The sequence below is a fragment of the Schistocerca cancellata genome, chromosome 10, assembly GCF_023864275.1.
Source record: "Schistocerca cancellata isolate TAMUIC-IGC-003103 chromosome 10, iqSchCanc2.1, whole genome shotgun sequence".
NCBI lineage: Eukaryota > Metazoa > Arthropoda > Insecta > Orthoptera > Acrididae > Schistocerca > Schistocerca cancellata.
This window is the reverse complement of record NC_064635.1, coordinates 144,676,242-144,692,701: the sequence shown is the minus strand read 5'-3', so window position 1 is coordinate 144,692,701 and position 16,460 is coordinate 144,676,242. Positions and strand designations below refer to the sequence as shown.

Genomic DNA, 16,460 nt, shown 5'->3' with positions numbered 1-16,460 from the left:
AGACATTTGCAGCACAATTTCTTCTGATAGCAGAGCAGGCATTTGTGGTGTTTATCATATTTTTTGATCACAGCTCTTACCTCTGAGGAAGGACGTTATCTGAAATATTAGCAACTTTGATTCTTATGTATTGTATTTATTGTATTTATTTATCCTGTGGATCACATATTGTACAAAGTACACATGATATAGGACAAGTCATTTTTCTTAACAAATATCATTTTAAAAAATGTACACAAAATTGTTCATTGATGAATATAGTAACTTCACATATAGAGAATACAAACAATTTACATGGGAAACTAAGAAACATGTAGGCAATGTAGTGCTACTTTAAATTTACACAAATAATCACTGAGATTACAGAATAGTGAAAATGTCAACTGGAAACACAACAGAAGGACAATGTCATTTAAAAACTACATTACACATGAAATAAACATTGAGATTTCACAGACAATTAAGTTTTAATACTAATAGAATGTGTACTTGTACATTCAAAAAGCGAGTTGAAAAATTTTGGGAAGTGAAACTGAAACATAGTTGTGTATAGTAGAAATTAGATTATTATTTTGCCTGCAGAATGTTTTTCTCTAATCACAGTATTTTACAAAGGAACTTTATAATTTTTCATTTTCAGGAATTCTTGTACTGAATAGAAACAGTGCTTTGTCAGAAATGCCTTTAGTTTATTTTTAAATATTGGATCTGGAGCAGTTTTTATTTGTTCTGGAATTTTATTGTGTAATACGACACCCAGATGAGTTATATATTTTTGGTATGATGATGTCCTTGAAAAAATTTGATGGATATTAGATTGCCCTCTGGTATAATGAGCGTGTATATAATTGTTTTGGATTAATTTGCCTGTTCTTGAGAGGTATTCCCTGGTGAATAGGATTGTTTCTTGATGTGTCCCAGCTATACCTTTATTTCTTCAATTAAATGTTTAAACATAAGTGTTACACAAATTACACTTTCCGACACTCATTATGTTTATGATAATTTCCAACTGCTTGAAACAAATTTATCAATCTCCACTTGTATATCTGTTTCTTGCTGTGTATGTGTTACTGTCACATTAATGTAGATTTTTATAACAGGAAGTATGGCTTGTGGCTGGTACAAAATGTTAAAGATTTGTTTTGTCCACAGTTTTTATTCTGGAACAAGACGTCCGGACAGAGTGCACCTAAATAGGGCAGGGCTTCAGAAAATTCACAGTTTTCTTCTGCAGAAGCAGCTATTGAATGACTAGACTGGTGACTGGGCAGCATTTATGATTGCATTTCTGCCTATGACTCATCTACATTTTGTGCACTGAACAGTGGCAGTAAACAGATGCAGTTGACAAGCTGTGTCCCGCCATCACTTTTATTCCACTCTGGACTCTTGCATTAATTTTAATTTAATTTTTAGTATTGCTCCACCTGGAGAGGTTAAAGTTTCAACTGTTTACACATTGTCATCTGCATTGAATAAATGTTTTGTTTATTGCACAGGAGTTACAACTGACTGAAGTAGTTTCAGTGCCCATTATGAGGTTGTTCCAAGTGAAAATTTCTTCTTACAATGCTCAGCAGTCTTTGTGCATGTGAAAATATTTTGCTTAAATGATTTAAGCATACAATTTTGAAAACTGTCAAGTGGTTAGCTTTTTTTAAGCTACTGCTCTGTAATCATGAGATGTAAAATAAATACAATGTATTAATAACTTGTTTCTAAATTGATACCAGTTTTATGACAGACTTTTTAAGAAAAATGCCTTTTGTTTCAATTTCATACTTTGTTTCTTCAGAAAATAAAATTTTTCCATTTCAGAAGAATCATATACCATATACCAAATATCCAACAGAGGTGTGTCTGGTATGTGAAAAGAAGTAAAGTAAGTGTTCATTTAACTGTACTACAATAGAGTTACAAAGTTACGAAATATAATATTATTAGGGAAACAGTAGTTTCAAAAATCTTTGCATAGATATTATTCAGTGCAGTAAAAGGAGTTCCCCAACATAAAGTTATTTAATTCACTCTTAAACTCCACTAAATTCATCCTTGTGAGAAGTTAATATGCTCTGGTAAATTCTTGAATATGTAATATCCATCCGAAATCAAACAATGGGAACACCATGTAGGAGGCTGAGTTGCCAGAGTTGGCAGTCGTTTGCATGAGGTGTGCTTGCTTGTGTGTACAAGTGGTGTGTGTTTCTCTTTCTCTTTTACTGGTGAAGGCTGTGGCCAAAAGCTTTGTGTAAGTCTCTATTAATTGTGACTGACTGCAGCTTAACATGTCTACTTTACTCTAAGTATCAATCTATCTTTTCCTACATTGTTAAGTATCCATCCATTTATTTGTCTCCTTTCTGCAATAATCTTAAACCCTTTGAAGTTGTATATTGTTTTGGGCATCAACTCTACAATGATTTGACACAGTTGTCCATTTCTTTCATTTGTTAGCTAGTCTCTTAATTTCATCGATCAAATAATTAAAGCTTGGGTAGTCAAACGCAAAATTATAACATGACATGCATCAGAGTATAGCACAGTTTTAATGATTTCCTTTAATTTCAAACAAATTCTTGTAAAATATAGGTAAGTCTTCCTTACTGGTGCACCTATCATAGGTAAGTGAGAGTGTACAACTGGAATTGTCATGGTATTACAATTTACCTGGACAAATCATGGAATTCCATGTTTTTGACCTAGCATTGTAATTTAATTTTACTGAGTTTCATAAATGACAAATATTAAAGACTTAATATGAAATATTATATTAATTATGTGAGTATTATCCCATATAAATTAACAGTGTTTGAAGGCCGTGGCTAAGCTACAGCTTATTCGCTAGTATCTTAGCCGAGAGGGGGCAAAAAAGTCGTTATTGTGATGTTAGATGCCCCTCCCCGTTAATTTTTTGACAGTCTTGGGCATGGCTGTTAACAGCAACTGTGAGTATGTTTCAATTAATAAAGTAAACGGCCAATCAGTTGCAGAAGTTTGTTTATTTAAACTTGACATAGGTTTCAATACTGCTATGAGTATCTTCTTCGGAAGTATGTGATGTTACTTGCTTACATTACATTACATGTTTTAATTAGTGTAACCAAGTAACATTGATATTCCATGCAGGATTATCCATCGTTTGAATAGGGGCACTGTATTTCAGCTGGTGCTTACTAATGAAATGCATGACTCAGTGAGGAATTTAAGTATTTTTGTATTCATTTACAAATAAATAGTGCTGCTGTTGTTGTTGTTGTGGTCTTCAGTCCAGAGACTGGTTTGATGCAGCTCTTCATGCTACTCTATCCTGTGCAAGCTTCTTCATCTCCTAGTACCTACTGCAACCTACATCCTTCTGAATCTGTTTAGTGTATTCATCTCTTGGTCTCCCTCTACGATTTTTGTCCTCCACGCTGCCCTCCAATACTAAACAGGTGATCCCTTGATGCCTCAGAATATGTCCTATCAAGCGATCCCTTCTTCTAGTCAAGTTGTGGCACAAATTTCTCATCTCCCCAATTCTCTGCAATACCTCCTCATTAGTTTTGTTGATGTTCATTTTATATCCTCCTTTGAAGACACTGTCCATTCAGTTCAGCTGCTCTTCCAGATCCTTTTCTGTCTCTGACAGAATTACAATGTCATCAGCGAACCTCAAAGTTTTTATTTTTTCTCCGTGGATTTTAATTCCTATTCTGAATTTTTCTTTTGTTTCCTTTACTGCTTGCTCAATCTACAGATTTTATAACATCGGGGATAGGCTAAAACCCTGTCTCACTCCCTTCCCAACCACTGCTTCCCTTTGATTCCCCTTGACTCTTTTTATCAAGATTAAGAGGACTGGATTGAAACTGTGCCTGGTGAATCTGTTTTAGCTTACTGCAGTCACTGCTTTGCTCAAATATTTTTAAGCACTGTGGATTGTCAAGTTCTTTTCAGCCACGTGAAGAAGAAAGAGCATACACCATGCTTTAAATAAGAGAACTTCATGTCAATTTGAAGTGTTTTTTTAGCGAAAAAAGTTATCTTCTACCCAGTCACCTACTACTTCTGAGCCATTCACTTCAGTACAATGTGCTTCAGAATCAACAGTACCTTAATTAACGTAAACAGTGAGCCATTGATGCAGCCTTGAAGAATTTGTATTAAAAGAAGACTTAGTGACTGTTGAAACAGTAATGACACACAACTCACTTTGGGAAGATGAAAAGGTTGTTGCTGTAATCTCAAGAATGTAAAAACTGCACTTCCGCTAACAAGATATAACTTAAGCAAGATATGATACAGTATGTTCAGAATTGCACCCTACTTTAATCAACAGTTGCTTGCATTGCTGAAGAAAGCCAGTTATATTGTTCTTGGTTTTCATGATCACTGAATAAAGTTGTGGGATACACACAAATGGATATAAGTACAAGATTTTTGAATGAATATAAAAAAGAGGCAATGACAAGATACAGTACTTCCTCTTTTCTGGGTCACTCCAGAGCTACTGACCTTCTAATGTTATTCATTGACATTGATGATTACAGGTACTTGTGTGGTTCCTCTTGTCGCCCAAAGTAGGTGGCCCAGTAAATCAGATGCCACTGTCTCTTTTAAGCCTTTTCAGCCACACAAGGTTCAGAAATTGTTTGTGCTTCAAGGTAATAGCCTTTTTTTCTAAGTGTCTTATGCTCTTGGCCCTAATGAAAAATAACAACCTCCTCTTAATTTTTCCAAGCACTTTTCCAGTCTAAAGTGCCCACAGATACAATGTGTGTACCGTGCCAAATCATCTATGGCATGCTGTAGTATGCACAATTTACAGTCCACTTAGGATTTGTTCTCTGATACAGTACTCTTTCATGCACCAAAAATATTTTCCGATTTTTCTCTCTTCACCAACAACAGACATTTGTATATACATTGTTCACGACATATGTTTTTCAGCATTCTATGGGCTGTCCCTTCATATGGCACGCCTTTCATGATTAGTATCCAGTTCTCTGGCTTCAGTAGTTGAGCTCCTCCATCTTTTTAAGTGGGTAAGACTTGGAGCAGAAGAGACACCACGGGACATTTTAATTTCCACTGTCTATACTTTTACAAATAAATTCATAAGACTTTGTCGGCATGACCAGGAAGGATTCAGGATTCTCACTCACAGCAGTGGAAGTTAAAAAATATAGCAAAACAATTTTCTTTTACATGTGAAATTTCATGATTTTTTTCACCTACTATTGGCTGCATTTGTTGCTAAAGGCACACTTTTCTTCATAAGTAAGAGAGATTCTTTGATGAATTTTGCACAGCATACAAACCATACTTACAGGTGTGCGAAACTATAGAATTTATTTAATTTATGAAAAAATGAATGAGCTGTTACATTTTAAACTTCATATCTAGAAAAAATTCAATTTTTATAGTTAATTATCTCAATTTTGCCACAGTTTGTAATAGATTTGGAAAATTCAAGAGTTTTGCATTAAGGAGTTTTTGTTTACCAAATTTGAAAGTAATAGGATATTTATTTTGGGTGTTACATGTACCTAAGTAGAGAAATTGGTGTTTTGTGGAAAATAGCCATTAAAGTTTCTACTTCTATTTGGCATTCTTTTAGAACTGCCCAGCACCATAAGCAGGTTCTTTTTCACTTTCTAAATCAGTTTTCTTCCTTTTCACATTCCTATGATGCACTCTTCTTGATTTTTATTACCTCCAAAAATGATTTATTTGTTTCCACTACATGCTCTCAGTCTATTGCATACAAAGCTTTGATGCAGTTCACTCTGTGCTTAATTCCCATTTTCTGTAAAACATATTTCATACTTTGCAGACCATCATTAAAACATGAAACTGCACCATTAACACCAATTAGCAATTGCATTTCTTCCCACAAAAATTGTTTTTGGCAATCTTTCCCATACACATTGGTTAAAACTTATTTGTGTTTTGGGTACCACCATGAAGATATTTCTTCAGTGAGTTTTCATTTGCAAGGTCCCTGAATAGGTTTGGTGGCTTCCATTGCAGCAGTTGGTAGAGAATTCCTGTGATGATATTCTTCACCACCAGCAATTGACATTTGGTAGCCACACCATGATTCAGTTTCTTTTGGGCATAAGTTGTGGATAGGGTTATTGTCTGTGGATATTTTGTGGAAGAATAAGGCCCAAACTGCTTGCTTCATATTTTTCAAATCCCCTGTGTTACCTCTTATTGCCAAGTCATAATGCGAGGTGCATTCAAGTTCTAAGGCCTCCGATTTTTTTTCTAATTAACTACTCACCCGAAATCGATGAAACTGGCGTTACTTCTCAATGTAATCGCCCTGCAGACGTATACATTTTTCACAACACTGACGCCATGATTCCATGGCAGCGGCAAAGGCTTCTTTAGGAGTCTCTTTTGACCACTGGAAAATCGCTGAGGCAATAGCAGCACGGCTGGTAAATGTGCGGCCACGGAGAGTGTCTTTCATTGTTGGAAAAAGCCAAAAGTCACTAGGAGCCAGGTCAGGTGAGTAGGGAGCATGAGGAATCACTTCAGAGCTGTTATCACGAAGAAACTGTTGCGTAACGTTAGCTCGAAGTGCGGGTGCGTTGTCTTGGTGAAACAGCACACGCGCAGCCCTTCCTGGACTTTTTTGTTGCAGTGCAGGAAGGAATTGTTCTTCAAAAAATTTTCGTAGGATGCACCTGTTACCATAGTGCCCTTTGGAATGCAATGGGTAAGGATTATGCCTTCGCTGTCCCAGAACATGGACACCATCATTTTTTCAGCACTGGCGGTTACCTGAAATTTTTTTGGTGGCGGTGAATCTGTGTGCTTCCATTGAGCTGACTGGCACTTTGTTTCTGGATTGAAAAATGGCATCCACATCTCATCCATTGTCACAACCGACAAAAAGAAAGTCCCATTCATGCTGTCATTGCGCATCAACATTGCTTGGCAACGTGCCACACGGACAGCCATTTGGTTGTCCGTCAGCATTCGTGGCACCCACCTGGATGACACTTTTCGCATTTTCAGGTCGTCGTGCAGGATTGTGTGCACAGAACCCACAGAAATGCCAACTCTGGAGGCGACCTATTCAACAGTCATTCGGCGATCCCCCAAAACAATTCTCTCCACTTTCTCGATCATGCTGTCAGACCGGCTTGTGCGAGCCCGAGGTTGTTTCAGTTTGTTGTCACACGATGTTCTGCCTTCATTAAACTGTCGCACCCACGAACGCACTTTCGACACATCCATAACTCCATCACCACATGTCTCCTTCAACTGTCGATGAATTTCAATTGGTTTCACACCACGCAAATTCAGAAAATGAATGATTGCATGCTGTTCAAGTAAGGAAAACGTCACCATTTTAAGTATTTAAAACAGTTCTCATTCTCACTGCTGGTAGTAAATTTCAATCTGCTGTACGGTGCTGCCATCTCTGGGACGTATTGACAATGAACGCGGCCTCATTTTAAAACAATGCGCATGTTTTTATCTCTTTCCAGTCTGGAGGAAAAAAATCGGAGGCCTTAGAACTTGAATGCACCTCGTATGTCTGTAGCTTGTCAGTTTCTGCATCCGTCAGTCGCCCTCTCCCTTTTATTCCCTTCCCATCAGATAATTTTTTTCCTGACAAATCTTGTCTCAGACTTCTAAGTCTAGTGCCGAGTCTTTTCTGTACATGTCCCACACAATCTAACTTATGCACAGTAGTCTCACCTCCATATGGAGCACATTTTTTAACCTCAAGGAGAGCTTTACTATCAGCATTGCCAAGATACTTCACGTATCGCAGGCCATGGAAGGCAGCAGACCTGATAAACAAGCTGACAACTCCCTGCACTTCCATACCTCCACTTGATCCTTTATAATTCATATTACATTCATGAGCTGGAATCCCTTTCACACATCTGTGACAAAATGTGCTTAACATTTCGACATCTAGTACTTTGCAGTGTCAACAGATGTTGTAATAACACCATTCAATGAAGTGTGCCCTCTTTTTTGCCAGTTACCATCAAAAGTGACCACTATGTCTCTGTCACCATCATATTCGATAATAGATTCTTCTTCAGCACTTTTCATTGATGATTCTGCAACTTCTTGTACAGCCCAAAGCAGTAAGCCATAATCTCTCTCATATTTTGCTGGATGAGGTGGAAGATTCATCACTGCACAGTGTTCTTGCTGCTTCTGTCCCCTACCAATACAGTGCATGCCATATGCTATCCTCAAATTCACATCATAACCTTTGTTTACGGTTTTAGATGTTGCGCAAAATTGGTTTAAATGGCTCTGAGCACTATGGTACTTAACATCTATGGTCATCAGTCCCCTGATGTTGTGCAAGACACACCAGTGTTGCATTTGCTGCATATCACAGATAAGTTCGTAGCAAGGCCTTGCCTGGCACTCTGATCTGCCACCACAGAAACACACTGCACACCAAAGCAATGCTTGCACATAACTTTTCCAATATTAACTGTGACAGTATGTTAACATCAACAATAATATTACATGAACCTTCAGATTCACAACCTCCATTTTCATTAGCACTGAAAACAAGTTTCCTTCTTGAAGCACACAATGGTGGTTTGTTTACCGGCTCTGAGAGGTTGCAGTCCTGAGCCACTGCTGTAACATTTGTTGTAGCACCTTTTACCGTGTATCTGTTGCCCTGGTGACATTGTTTACTGTTGAAGCAACAAATTCTAGACATCTTGTAGGATAATATGCCACAAACGAACACAAAATAACACAGCCAAATTAAAATCATTTCAAAATTCACACCACCACACTGCAAGCCTTTCAAAACAGATAACAAACAAAATCAGTGATCAAAACAATGCACATAGATAGCAGCAGAGAAAGTATCAATATCAATAGTCCTTTGTTTCTTGTACGACAATCTCTGGTGCAAATATACACATTCAAATTCTACAGAACAAAATACACTTACGTATGACAGAAGAATGCTGTGAAAAGGTGTGTGGCGCTGCATTTTGGTGCACTTAAGACCAAATAATGTGCCTTATAATCTCTCAAATATATATGTTTTATACATCGAACTATTCAGGAAGATTTGCGTTACAAAATAGGCATATTTTTGAATATTTTTTTTATTTTTATTTTTTTATTTCTTACCTTCCCTTAAACCCAGTGGCAAGTGCAATAAAGCATAGGGGACTAAATTCTTCTCTCCCGCATTGTACTACACTTTGAAATCAAATTATTGGAGGGCTTAAGTCTTCATGTTACCTGCTTCCCATGTAGCATTTACTTATTAACATCAACAACGAGGCCCAGTGGCTGGTAACTACTACATATTTTCTCCCAGCTAAATAGTAGTGGAATTTCGTAAATCCAAATAATATAGCTTGTGTTTCCCTCTCTATTACTGAATGCTTTTGTTAACTGCTTGTCACCATTTTATTTCTGAAAGTGATCTTCTTGATGATGTTCTGCTCCTCAGCTTCTTCAGTTTGATACAGATGCACTGCCATGCCATAATCAGATGTGTGAAAGGCCAAATTAAAAAGTTTTGTTAAGCTCTGGATGTGATGATATTGGTGTGTTGGTTAATGCTGTGTTAATTGGTTGAAATGCTCCCTTACAGTGTTCTGTCCACGACTGCATGCTATTTTTCTTAAGCAGATTGCGCAAAGACTTATCGTTTAGTATTTGTTTATCTATAAAATGGTGGCAGACTCTGCACAGCCCATAAAATCTCCCAAGTTGCCTCTTGCAGTTACACATCAGGAGTTCACATATTACCCACAATTTTTCCTCGACCACCTTTATACCTTCTAGCATAGTTACATAGTTAAGTGCCACGAGAATTTTGTTTCCTGCCAACCAAACTCTGATTTTCTCAAGTTCATTTTAGCTTCAGCAGCTTCAAACTTCTGGAAAAACTTCCTTTAAAGTCACCAAATACGCTTTTCAGTAGATCATGTCAGAAAACTCTGTCCAACATCTGAATAAAGGTGATGTGACCACTTTTAGCTCAATGAGAAACATTAGAAACTAATAGCACCACTCTTCGTAAAGGGATGTGGTTATTTGCTAGCATTCTGGATCTGACAATACCTGTTGATATCGGGAAGTCAGGTCCAAACCCATAAATACTTCAGCACCATTCAACTTCTGTAACAATTCTTGAACGTTATATGGTGTCTCTCTCTCTCTCTCTCTCTCTCTCTCTCTCTCTCTCTCTCCGTCTTGTTGGAATATTTTGTTCACTTTGCTAAGGTCTATTATGATGTGCACATCTTGTCCGTTCTTATGTACAATGAACAGTGGACTGTGTATGGGATATGACTATGTTCTATGATCCCTAAAACTACATCTTTTGAAATTCCCTTTTAGCTGCTGCATTTTATGCTTGTGGAATCAGATATATAGGTTTGAAATATGGTCCATGTGGCTTTATTTTTGTTTTGTATGGCAGTCCTCCTATCACTCATGGCTTCCGTGAAAAAAATGTGTTTGTCATTTAGCAATATGTTAGTAAGTTCCATTGCTGCCCCTTCTATCAATTCTTTTATGGCTGCTACCACCGTTTTTATATCCTCTTCCACCAGTTGAGGTGCTTCTTCTTCCTGTGATCAATAAGCTATTCTGTCTTCATTAGCATTTAATTCATTCTGCTTTTCCACTTCTCCTTCTGCCATTGCATAATTGATACGTGTAAACACACTTTCATTACTGCCGGCTGTATTGCCAGACAGCTGTGCCGTTCTTTATCTGTCTCCACGTCACACTCTCATTTCATTTTTTGGTAATCTATGTCTTTCTTATTTACTGTTAACCAGGCTGATCTCATTATCAACTCTGCTTTGAAGTTAGCTACTACTACTACAGCATCCATTCTAAACAGTGCCTCTTCAGTCTTCACTTCCAACAACACTTGACACTTTATAGGCTCTGCATAGTCTCCAATAGCTCATTTTACCTTATAACTGTGTATCTCCTGATCCATATTAAACAATTCTTCATATAAATTTTTAGTGACAGCTCAGATCTGAGTCTCAAAGTCCACCATCACTTTAATTTTCTTTGACATATTTTTGCAGTTATAATCAGAGTCTATCAGTTCTTGTTGTTCTCCACTCAGTACATCTGTCTGTATAATGTATATCCTCTGTGTGGTTTATTTCCATTGGCTGTACATCATTAGTTTCAGTGCTGGTCTCAAACTGAACTAATGCGAGTTCATGCGATGTTTATTGCTTGGCTTATGTTCACATCTCTTGCTGCCGCCCTTCAATATCCCTCAAATGAAAGCGTGCTCCTTCATCAGTGCTTGTGACATTTCACGGCAGTCCAAACATGTAGGGATGTCCTAGTGCGCCCTCTTCATTCTGTCATTCTGTCTTTCTCCACAGCCAAGACTGTAATTGGATGAACTGTAATTATATCACTTCTGTTTGTGATAGCAATCACGTCCTCCTTTGTTTCTGCATCGGCTGTTTTGTCTTGACTCCAGTAGTTTCTCCTCTCTTTCAGTTTGTGCGAATATTTGTCATGCCTGATCTACAGTTTCAATTATGGTACCAATCGAGTGACTACAAACTTCGTGCAGCAGCCGTTGAACCAACCAGAGCGCAGTGTTGCATTCATCATAAGGAACTTCCAAATATTGTTTTCTATTTAATGCTTTTTCCAAAAAAATTCAGAATAGGTTTCTGTCATATCTCCGGTTATCAGATGATACCAAATTGAATTCAGAATCTTGTCTCGCTTGCTCTCAGCACAGTATTTTGCAAGAAACATGGTTTCTATCTCCATATATGGCAAACTTTCATTTTTATAGCCTCATCATCCATCTGATTTACAACATAAAAACAGAAATTGTGTATGAATGCAATGGGATAAAGTGCGCCACTTCAATTAAACTTACTGAATTTACCAGCTATTCACAAATTCCAGTTGTGGGTCTTCTTTTACTCTGATTTTGGTGTAACTTGCAACACAACTTACTTCATCCCTTAGATCTTCCTTAATCATCTGCTCAACACAGCTGTCAGTGTTCCATTATACAGTACCTCCTCAACAATTAAGCCTAGCGTATTTACTCTTTTTTCCATGTCTCCTACCATTATAACCACTTCTTTCTACTTTTTGAATACACTTCCATCTCTTCTAACCTTTTCACTTGCTTTTTTTGTTTTGTTTTGTCTTACTTAAACGTGTGAAGGAGGCACACATCACAGTGACCCTGTGATGATCATCATGCTCTTACCACATGCACTATCCTGCACAGATATCCAGTCCCGTAGCTCCACAACTTCAACTGTGCTCTCAATGGACTTCTGTGTTCAGTGTCCTCGACTGCACAGAGACATTAACTTGGATACCAGATGCTGTGGAAGACATCTATATCCACATCTTTATCTACATCCTGCAAACCAATTTGCAGTGCTTGACAGAAGGTACACCTCAGTGTATCAGGTATTAGGGATTTTTTCTTGTTCCATTCACATATGGAGCACTTGAAGAATGACTCTTTGCATCTCTCCGAACATGCTGTAATTAATCTAATCTTAACCACATCATCCCCATGGGAGTAATACATAGTCTTCATTTGAAGCCAGTTCTTGAAACTTTGTAGTTAGTCTTTCTCAGGGTAGTTTATGTTGTTCTTATAAAAATCTGCCAGTTCTGTTTCTTAGCACCTCTGTGACCTCACAGGTCAGACAAACCTGTGACTATTTGTGCTGCCCTTCTCTGTAAACGTTTACTATTCCCTCTTAGTCGTATTTGGTATGGGCCTCACACACTTGAGCGATATTCTGGTGTGGGTCACGTGGATTCTGGCTCGTGCTTTAGACATGACTGAGCCTTTCTCCTTACAGGTACACCTTAGTGCGTTTCAAGACATAAGGTAGGTCATTTTCCCCCACAAAATCAAATAAAGTGCTGACTCTATGCCAAACATGAGATGTGAAAATTTGTACTGAGAGTATGGAAGGATTTTGGAATTTAATTTTTATATGGTAAATAAAACACCAATATCCCCATATTGTCTTCATATAATGTTTAACATGTAAAAACATTATCATTAAATTTTCTTTTCAGAGTTTGCTTTCTGCATTCACAGTAAATGTTTTGGAGTTCTTGTGCACAATGTAACAAAAATTGGGTTTGTTCCTCCTCAACCATGATTAAACGATGAAAATTGTGCATGAACTTGACCATCCTTTCTCCTGTATTGTTCACTGCCCTCAATATTGAAACCTGCTTTCAGGCTTCTTCAAATGAAGCACTATTTGACAACATGGTAGGACATGTGGGGAGAAAACTGTTATCAGTTGTAAGATGATCGAGCAATGACTGACTTCTGACTTAAATGAAATCATATATGCCTTTCCCTGTAATTAAAAAAGAGTAAGTGAGGTAACAAAATTGTGATGTAAACAGAAAAGTAAAGAAATGACTTTTGTGTTTCCTTGTTTAATTTACCATACAATGGACTGAAAAGTTCTTCCTTTGACAGGATGTACTTTAGGTTCTGGATCAACCTTATAGTCAGTGACAAGACAGAAACATCATCAGGCAAATACCATAAATGCAGGCTTACCTTTTGTAAAGCTGCATTTGAGATGGTTTTTTGAGTTTTTCATAGGACTTCATAGATTTCTAAAAGCACAGATATTGGGAGGGTGCTTTTACTGTCAAATTACATTGGAGTCATGGCTTTACGTAGCATGTCTTGGTGAACAGGCAGAGTCTAACAATGCTGCCTTACCCTTGCAGGTAATTTTGAACGGAGCACAAATTAACGATATTTTTAGGGAATGAATAGCTCTCACCATCCAAGTTTGGTGTATGGCACGTGGAGGTCGAATCTTAAATTTTTTTCTGTGCATCTTCACCTAAAAATATCACAGAAAGCTCTGCCAACTCTCAGTAGTCATCTCACTTTATTTCTTTGGTCAGTTCTGTTTGGTGAAACTCAAGCAGATTGTCCGTTTTGGAAACAGTCAGGTGCATTGTGAGCTTTTTTTTATAGCATTGAGTTTTATTTAGAAAGACGCTTTTGCAGTTATATTGGAACTTTTTGAAGGGTGAAATTTCAGGATTTGTTATCACTTGACTGACTTGCAATTTTCAACACCAATTCATACACGTGCTGGTGGCAAGCAAAAATGAGCAGATTTCCATTAAGTTTTTGCTCGAAAAGCATTGGGGCACCACTGATATGACCTGTAATTGAAGTTGTAGTATCACAACAAATTAATCACACTTTATCTTTGAGATTCCAGTCTACTGTTGCATTCCAAACAGCCTTCGCATACTGAAGAACTTTCCAGCTTTGGAACAACAGTAAGTTGTTCCTTATTTCCATATAAAATAACTTTAGCAAGATGTTCTTCTTTTGATTTCTGATCATGTAAAGCAGATAACGGTTTTCCATCACAGTGAATAGTAACATCAAATGGTACCTCGCTTTGAAAATTAGCTTTTATAGGTTTGGCACCTCTTTCAATTTTTCCACATAAATTCTTTGAATAAAAAACTTATATACAGGAAATTCGATCAGTACTACATCCAAGTGCCTCAATGGTAGCTTCAAGAACAAACATAGTCTCTCATACTTAACTGACTCCTGTCTAGTGCCACAATTAATTTAGGAGTAATGAAATTCTTCCACATAGTTGCTTTAAGGGTTTTAGGATGAGTGTTCTTGATCACAGCTGGGAAAATCTAATTGTAAATGCATGTAATTTCCATTGAAATCAGATGATGAGTAGTAGTTCATAAGATGATGTCGAGGAAGTTGGCATGGGAATATATTTAGCACATTGCTTTTCTTCCTCAATAGTTCTGAGGCGTGACCTATCTTCTTTATTAACTAATTTTTTGTCCATTCCAGCTAAGTGACTAACACAACCCAGCTCCCTCTGTCACTATAAGAAGGTTCTATCTTCATTAATTGAAGTTCACCAGATAGTGCAATGTCAAACAAATCATCTAAAACTCTTGTCCATGTTGCTCAAATAGGTTTTGGTGCACTTCTTGTAACTCCTTCCGGTTTTGATGTAAGTTCACTAGTTTCTTCACACAAATAGCCAAAGATTTGGTTGGTATATGCCCCATTTCCCAAAACATAGTACACTGAGATGACAAAAGTCATGGGATAGCAATATGCACATATACAGCTGGTGGCAGTGTCGCGTTCACAAGGTATAAGAGGACAGTCCATTGGCGAACCTGCTACTTGTACTCAGGTGATTCATGTGAAAAGGTTTCCGATGTGATTTCGGCCGTACGACGGAAGTAGACAGACTTTGAACATAGAATGGTAGTTGGACCTAGACGTATGGGGCATTCCATTTCAGAAAAGGTAAGGGAATTTCCATATTCCGAAATTCAAAGTGTCAAGAGTATGCTGTTAATACCATATTTCAGGCATTACCTCTCACTGTGGACGACACAGTGTCCAATGGCCTTCACTTCATGACCGAGAGCAGCAGCCTTTGCAGAGAGGTGTCAGTGATAGCAGACAAGCAACATTGCTTGAAATAACTGCAGAAATCTATGTGGGACGTACAACGAATGTATCCATTAGGACAGAGCAGCAAAATTTGGCATTCCCTCAGGGGCTCCCTACTCTTTGGTGAGTTCGTGTTTGGCTACTGCAGGGTCCAGCCTTTGCAGCACCTCAAACCTTTCCCTGCTGCATGTCTATCCTTCTGCTATTCTTTTTCCCCTCTCTTGGGGAACAGGTCTGGGATATTTTTGGGAATGTGTTCTGGGGTTTTAGTAGCCTGACATCAGAAGAAGCCCCTCATCTGTGTTGTTTTTTTTTTTCTTCATTCTCCATTCTCCATCTCATACCCTTCCTCTGCTTCAGCTTTTTAGGTTCCTCTCTGTATCTTCCTCCTCCCTGTTCACTCATGAAGGTCAACTTATGCATTTGTTGCATAACAGGTGACTGGGTAACGCATAGGTCCCAGCCCTGCGTCAACAGGTAGGGATTGTGTGTACCCCGTGGTACGGGAAATTGCCTGAGCTGTAGCCTACCCAAACTGCCAACTGGTCTTGTTCAAGAAGTCTTACCTGAGGTGTGAGGTGTCTCTCCGAGGGGCCCCCAGCTGGAAGGGGTGCGCCATTAGAGACGCTGACAGTTGTGAGGGATTTTTTCACAAAGAACGACTCTTCATCTCGGTCTGTCTCTGCTAAACACAAACGGAATGAGGCTAAATATTCAAAGGCTCTTCAAGTCACATCTCGGTTCCTCATGGTATCACAAACTAGAGGAGGTTGGTCCTTTGCTACAGGTAATCTACTTATTATTCAGAAAGGTGTTGATGCAGTAGCTGGCCCTGTGAAATATTACTCTCGTTTACGTAATGGGACTTTGCTTTTGGAGACCAATATGATTTTCAAGCCCAACAACTCCTTACAGCTTTTATCCTCCAAGGCTATCCTGTTCGTGTTGAGGCCCATTCAATGCTGAATTCTTC

At 38.1% G+C, this 16,460-nt stretch overlaps 1 protein-coding gene across 1 annotated transcript in view; it reads left to right on the top strand.

The window, feature by feature from the left end:
- The window catches only part of LOC126106764 (uncharacterized), a 162,549-nt gene extending 160,869 nt beyond the window's left edge, over positions 1-1,680 (top strand). The window contains exon 7 of the mRNA XM_049913140.1: positions 1,156-1,680. Coding sequence (XP_049769097.1) covers positions 1,156-1,258 — 103 coding nt within the window. The 3' untranslated portion in view covers positions 1,259-1,680. The remainder of the gene's footprint in view (positions 1-1,155) is intronic.
- Positions 1,681-16,460: the final 14,780 nt, after the last annotated feature.